The 7,500-nt window shown below is 46.0% G+C and overlaps 1 protein-coding gene across 1 annotated transcript in view; it reads right to left on the bottom strand.

Annotated features, from left to right (window-relative positions):
- Positions 1-7,500, bottom strand: part of ccdc88c (coiled-coil domain containing 88C) — a 60,896-nt gene that overhangs the window by 28,493 nt on the left and 24,903 nt on the right. The window contains exons 4-9 of the mRNA XM_042709804.1: positions 7,119-7,188; positions 3,737-3,795; positions 1,511-1,594; positions 1,108-1,248; positions 337-521; positions 1-59 (exon numbers count right to left, since the gene is read on the bottom strand). The exon at positions 1-59 is cut by the window's left edge and continues 23 nt beyond it. Coding sequence (XP_042565738.1) covers positions 1-59; positions 337-521; positions 1,108-1,248; positions 1,511-1,594; positions 3,737-3,795; positions 7,119-7,188 — 598 coding nt within the window. The remainder of the gene's footprint in view (positions 60-336; positions 522-1,107; positions 1,249-1,510; positions 1,595-3,736; positions 3,796-7,118; positions 7,189-7,500) is intronic.

Genomic DNA, 7,500 nt, shown 5'->3' with positions numbered 1-7,500 from the left:
CTGTATCCATTCTCTCCACCTCATTCTTGGTGTCCATTAGTTGTTCAGTCTTCTCCTCCCTGCGATAAACACACACACACACACACAGTCTTGAACACACAGTCTACCTCACTGGCACTGCAGAAGGCTCATAAACTGAAAGATATAAAAATCACCATTCATCTACATAATGAACCAAAGTTCAACTGGTAGAGCAGAGCACAACAAGATCATAAGTTCATAGGTCACTTTTGATGAAAGCATCTGCTATAAATGTACGTGTAACTAGATTGTAAATCAATCCAGTAATCCAGGTCCTTTTCCCATCTCCACCACCACCACCACCTCCGCACTCACAGCTCCTGACGGTAGCGGCGCATCTTGGCTTTGGTGTCGGCCAGCTCCACGGCCAGGTGCTGCCGCTCCTCCTTGGACAGGGGGGCCGCCGGCTGCCTCTCGGGGCTGGAGCTGCTGCCCAGAATGCCGTTGGGGGGCTGCTGGGACTGCAGGTAGTCTCGCTCCTGGGTCAGCTCCACGATCAACTAACAGAGAGAGAGAGGGAGAGAGAGAGAGAGAGAGAGAGAGAGAGAGAGAGAGAGAGAGAGAGAGAGAGAGATAGATATTGAGGGAGAGAGAGAGAGAGAGAGAGAGAGAGAGAGAGAGAGAGAGAGACGTTGAGCGTCAAAAATATGAGAGTGCATTTTAGGACACTATTGCTTAATCTGTTCCCAATTAGCACAAGAGTGACCCAGCAAAACCTGATACAACTTAACCGGTCATTATGTATCCCCTAAGACCCTTATGTATCCCTCATACGTGCATTATGCATCCCTTAAGGCACTTGATTAATGCGAGGAAAGCACTCATACGTGCAGTTCTCACTGTGTGTTTCAGCAGGATTGAGAAAAACACTGCTCGAGGGGGCACTAACATCAGGCTCTTTCGCTGCCAAGGCAGAATTTATGGCTTGTTTTCAGAACTCTTCGAAGCCAAGCTAACACGCTGCTGAGGCTGAGAACAGCTGGGAATAGCCAAACTATCATGCCATTCGAATTTCTGCTTTTTTTTTTTCCTGGACTAATTTGAAAAAGCCAGAGAGAGAGAGCAACGGAGGGTCTGCGGTCTGACCTCTGAACTGTCGTCTCGCTCGTCGACGAGCTTGCGCAGGTGGAAGGCCATGGTGCGGGAGAGCGGGTCCAGCTCCTCCATGGGCAGCTCGTCCACCTCCAGCCACTGCAGGTCCAGAACGTTCTCCTGGTTCTGAGTCACCTGGGTGGGAGAAGGAAAAAAGGTGCGTGTCAACCGGATGAGCACGCTAAGGCTGGACACGTGGTTCTATCTAGAAGGTCACATGGGTGGGAGAAGGAAAAAAGGTGTGCGTCAACCGGATGAGCACGCTAAGGCTGGACACGTGGTTCTAGAAGGTCACATGGGTCGCCGGGGTTAAAGAAGTAGTCCAGGAGAACTTGGACCAAGAGAGTCACAAGCCCTGTTCTACCTGAGAACCCACCAGCTCCTCTCGAGAACCCACCTCTTGAATATGGGAGACGATGGCCGCCTGCGTTTCGATGTCTAGCAGCTTGATCTTCTCGATGATCTCCTCCTTCCGCTCACACTACAGTGGAGAAGAACGGAAAGAGAGAGGAGGAAAGTGGAAATTAACAGCTCATTAAGATGCTGCTGAAGCTCTACAAAGACCATCTGCTGCGTGAGAAGACTCCATACACACAACACACACACACACACACACACACACACACACACACACACACACACACACACACACACACATCCCTAAGCTCCAGGCCTGAGTGGTAATGATGCCGATCAGGAAGGATGAAGGGGAGATGAAAGGATGACGAAGACGAGGGAGAGGTCTGCGTTCCTCAGACGTCTGCGCAGGAAAGAAGGAGGATTTTGCTTCTTTTTTTTTCAAATCAAAAGAGAAAGAAAGATAGCGTGAGAGAGGATGAGAAAGTGTCTGTGTGAACTGTGAGTTTGTAGGAGTGCGTGAGAGAGAGGGAGCAAGAGAAAAAAGAAAGAAAGAGAAGAGGATAATGTGCTTGATTTCCTCTGTATTCAGTGTGAGTAAGCAGCATAGGGGGGCTGGCAGCATGACAGGGTTATTACAGAGCCAGCAGCCTATGGCAGGGGAGAGAGAGGGAGAGAGGGAGAGAGAGAGAGAGAGAATGAAAGAGAAAAAGAGAGAGAGAGAGGGAGAGAGAGAATGAAAGAGAAAGAGAGAGAGAGAGAGAGAGAGAGAGAGAGAGAGAGAGAGAATGAAAGAGAAAAAGATCAGTTTCCCTCTCTCTTTGTACTGATCCTCCTCTCCTTCCAGGCAAACAGGAAAAACCTGCGCCAAAGGTGAGAGAAGTCAGGAAAGCGGAGAGAGAGAGAGAGAGAGAGAGAGAGAGAGAGAGAGAGAGAGAGAGAGAGAGAGAGAGAGGCAGAGAGAGACAGAGAGAGAGAGAGAGCGTGGGAGAGAGAGAGGGAGGGGGGGGGGTGCAGGCTCAAAAAAAGACTGGAAAAGAAATGAAGAGAGAGCGAGCGAGTGAGGCCAGAGGAGGAGAGGAGAGGGATGGCAGAGAATAACAAAAGGACTGGGTAGGTGTGTCCGAAATTGCAGTGTTTAGAGAGGCGACTTGGCTTGTCCTAAATTGCAGTGTTTAGAGAGGAAAGTCTCAAAAACTTAATTCATGGGCAACGTGGCTGTCAACACACAAAGTCTGCTGCGCAATTTAATAACTTGGCAAAATCATTTTGCCAATTTCATAACATGGGCAAGATGCTAAGCTCAATCATGGGTGGGCCATCTTGTTCCGTGAAACCTCTATCTGATTCCTAACTGATAGGCAGACCTCCCTCCTACCTAAGGTCCTCCGTCTCCTCTGGTGTAAACCGCTCTGTTCGCGCCCGGAGATGTGTCGTCTGCTCTACTATAGAACGACTCCACAGCACTGAGCACGCTGTGTGTGTGTGTGTGTGTGTGTGTGTGTGTGTGTGTGTGTGTGTGTGTGTGTGTACTTTAATAAGCTACGGTCAAATTCATTGTAATTGGCTGATAAAGAACGACTTCACTGCTGCATCCACTAATTACTCAACCCATTCATGCATGATTGCGCCCTGCTTTGTGTCGGTGAAATGAGCAAACGGCTGTTCTGTTCTTACTGCGTGGTTGCTGATGCGTGAAGCTCGTTTGCAGTGCTCGTTGCCCTATGAAATGTGTGTGTGAGTGTGAGTGTGTGTGAGTGTGTGAGTGTGTGTGTGTGTGTGTGTGAGTGTGTGAGTGTGTGTGAGTGTGTGCGAGTGTGTGTGAGTGTGTGCGAGTGTGTGCGAGTGTGTCTGTCTGTGTGTGTGTGTGTGTGTGTGACAACTTTGGGGAGGTTCGAAGATGTGCCCAGACAGGAGAGGTGGTGTCACAGGTAATGACACTCTGCCTTTGGGGTTGGGAAAGCACTTGGCAGGCACAGACTACTGCCTCAGTCATACACAACCACGCACGCAACCACACACAGACAGACACGCACGCACACACACACACACACACAACCGCACGCACGCACACTTGCCTAAAAATATAACATTAACAATAAAACATTAAAATGCTCAAATGTTTCAAGGGCTTTGGCTTATTGCTTATCAGTTGGATGATCATTCAATTATAAAATGTCACTGAAAGTCTGGTCATACACACACACACACACACACACACACACACACACACACACACACACACACACACACACACAGGCATTACCTGTACAGCACATCCCAGGATCAACAGCAGCATTCTCTTGACTTCTTCCATGCTTTTGCCTATGGGTGCACATTAAGCAAGACACGATTACGAACCACATAGACACTTTGGCACACAATCTCACGCCCACCCAAGATAAACAACCCATCCTGTGCAGAAACAATGGCACCATGTTAGGCAGTGTTAATGTTAAATACCTGGAGCAAGCTGCAACATGAGTGTGGCCAGAAAGGCAATTATTTCTTAACCTGTTTTTTTTTTTCTCACCGGATATCTTCTACTAAAGCATGTCAGGTGAAAAGCTGTTTTATTACCTGTAGGATACGCATTTAAAATCATTCAATTGCAATTAGGCAGTGTCAGAAATTCAGATCTGAATTAGGATTAGCGGTATGTACTTTACAGTATATTATAATATTGTATGTATTATATTGTATTGTATTCGTAATCAGTGTGGGTGTTTTTTTTTATGTAATTATGCTGGAAAGAAAAAAAGTCAACAATCCACAAATTCAATCAAAATCTTTTTTTTTTTGTTTAACCTGATTGATTCCAGACCAGCGCCTAAAGCCAAAAATTGATCTTGATGTCCCACCAGTTAATTAACAATGACAGCTTCACAGACCCCGTCCCAGCAGAAACACACACGCACGCACGCACGCACGCACGCACGCACGCACGCACGCACGCACGCACGCACGCACGCACGCACGCACGCACGCACGCACGCACACACGCACACACACACACACAGGTCATGTGAAAGTGAAGTCTATTTTCACCTTTCACATGTATACCCTATTCTCTGATGACTGCATCTTTTGCACCCTACATACTTGGTGTGTGTGTGTGTGTGTGTGTGTGTGTGTGTGTGTGTGTGTGTGTGTGTGTGTGTGTGTGTGTGTGTGTTTTTAATGACCAGGAAAGGGCAAACAGACAGTTGTAATAGAGACTCAACCATTACCCAGTCCTTTCTACCATGTCCTCCATACAGAGGAAGCAGCTTTTGTCCTGTCAGCTAATTCACACACACACACACACACACACACACACACACACACTTTCCCAGGCCACCCATGCACGGGTCCCCATTCTAAACATGCATCCAGAGATCGATCTGATAAGCGCACTGCACCAGAGGCTGGGAATGGAGAGGGAACCCAGTGCGCCCAGTGGCTCTGATCAAACTAGTCCTGGGTCTGTGAGGAAACCACACGCAAAACAAACTCCTGCTGGACGTGCCTGGCCTGGCCCAGCGGCCACACAGGTCTGGGAACAGTGGGGGCCACGCCTACTAACGCGCACGCCATCCTGCAGATCTCAATCTCGCCATAACAAAGATGACACACAAAGCACCATTGGGAAGGGTTTTGTCCAAGACCCGGATAGACAAGTAGGCTACTGCTGGCCGTGAATGTAAATAAACCCCTTTATATTCACAGGCTGAAAATAGCCCTGTCTCTGGTCCATACAGTAGGAATGACAAACAAGACGGTGTATACAGCTTTGTATTCACTGCAGCAGAATAGAAGTGCAACATGGGTCATAGTGAAAAACACAAACTTTATGTCTTAATCGCAAAAGTCTTATTAAGAAATATTTCTACAACACACACATTTGGAGTCTGGCTGACAACATTTCCTCCGGCTGTACAGAGCCTCTGGCCAGCTGGTGTGGACAGGACAAGGTGTGGACAGCAGAGCAACCACACCGTTTCATAATCTTAACTACTCGCAGAAAAGACTGTCAACACCACCCCTTCAGACAAACCAGACAGAGAGACAGAGAGAAAGAGAGAGAGACACAGACAGACAAACAGACAGACAGACAGACAGACAGACAGACAGACAGACAGACAGACAGACAGACAGACACAAACAGACAGACAGAGAGAGAGACACAAACAGACAGAGAGTGAGAGCGAGAGAGAGAGAGAGACACAGACAGACAGACAGACAGACAGACAGAGAGAGAGCGAGAGAGCGAGAGCTCAACATTCCACTTCCTGCCTTTCCCTTTCCTGACTTCAACACAGGGTGGAAACAGCAGCATCCTTCATCAAGACACATTACTGAGTGCGCGCACACACACACACACACACACACAAGCTGACAAAATTCCTCAGGTCAGTGCAGGACACTGACTGAAAAAAAACAACATTCTCTCTGACTATACACTCGACTAAATACCAATTTTCATTCCATTCTGCTAAGTTCACTGTCCATTGTCTTTGGCGAAGTATTGAATTTCAATTGAATTCGTATTCTACGATCAGAGCATTTCCTAGTTCTGTTGAGGAAAAAAGAAAATACTGACGTCAATGGTCAAAAGGTCAAGGTCAAACATCAAGATTACCCAGAACTTAACCTGAGGTCCATTCTTCCTGTAATAAATGTAACACATCCAAGGGCACTTTTGTTCCACTCTATGTGGTCAACCCTAAAGACTCAATCATTTTGGAAGAATATATCTGAACGTTCATCAGAGGCTTATGCTGCCATGATGAAACCAGATCTTCCCATAGGCATTCTGGGTGCCCCATGGAACAAGGAGGATGAATGCCAATCACAGGCCGTTTCACTATGCATGGCATTAGAGTTTCACTATGTATGGCATTACAGACAAAAGGATACACTTCACAAGTAGAAACATGAGTCTGTGAAATGGGGATTATGGATCCGAGCAAGAGATGTGATATTATTTAAACAAAAAGCCCATGTTATTTGTAAAGGTTTGGCATCTAATTAAAATATGTATTTACAATATTGACTAGAGACTTTATATCCTAATACATGTATAGACTTTTTATTTATTAGTGCCTATTTTTCTTTCTATATTTAATGATCTTTCTGTTTGTCTGTGCTCCATGTACCTTGACACGGTACGGTTTGACATGAATTAATGATCTGACATTATATCCGGCATCTAAGGTTCAGAGCATTTTGCATAATAAATAGCAAGCCTTTTATAAGTTCTATAGGACATTTGTATCCCCCAAGCGTAGCCAAAGGGAAGGTTTCTTTTTTTTTTTGCTTTGTGATTGGTCCTTTTTACTGTTATTAAGTAGGTAAGAAATTAACAGTTTGATTGACATACTTAAAAATGATTAGAAATTGGACATTAAGTACATTACGTTATTATTGTTATTACAAATGCATTGTTATCCTTAGTGCTTCCAAGAAATTGAAAATGAGATGAATAATACATTAATCTAAGACTGTTTGCCACAAGTTTATTTGAACTACAACCGGTGAAGGCAATTCAATGTAATCACCCTGTTATGAACAACAAAACCAACAAAAAAACAAACCCACTGACGTCAACACTAAAGTGACCGTTAGACGAGAATAGAGATGTCAGGCTAAAGGTTATCTGACTGTACCTGAGAGAGGGTCCTTGGCGATGGCGAGCACGTTGGGCAGGTTCATAAGGATCAGCTGCTGAAGGCTCTCCTGTTGGGGGACAAGACAAGACAGAGCAGAGGGGGGTCAACAGGGGGTCAACAGGAGGTCAACAAGAGGTCACGACAAAGGCCGCTATAATGTCCCGACATTGAAAAAATATTTAAAAAGGAGGCAAAGAATGCCATGACACAAATCGTCCTTTTCTTCTGTTTATAACCCAGTTGCCCTACATGTTTTTATGGATGTAGAACGTGTGTGTGTGTGTGTGTGTGTGTGTGTGTGTAGAGAGCTTGGTAGCTAATGTTGCAGGGTTGCCTAGCTAAAACTAGCAATGTAGCTAATGTTGCAGGGTTGCCTAGC

The sequence above is a fragment of the Clupea harengus genome, chromosome 14, assembly GCF_900700415.2.
Source record: "Clupea harengus chromosome 14, Ch_v2.0.2, whole genome shotgun sequence".
Classification (NCBI taxonomy): domain Eukaryota; kingdom Metazoa; phylum Chordata; class Actinopteri; order Clupeiformes; family Clupeidae; genus Clupea; species Clupea harengus.
The sequence above is the reverse complement of the archived record's forward strand: the minus strand, read 5'-3'. Positions and strand labels throughout refer to the sequence as shown.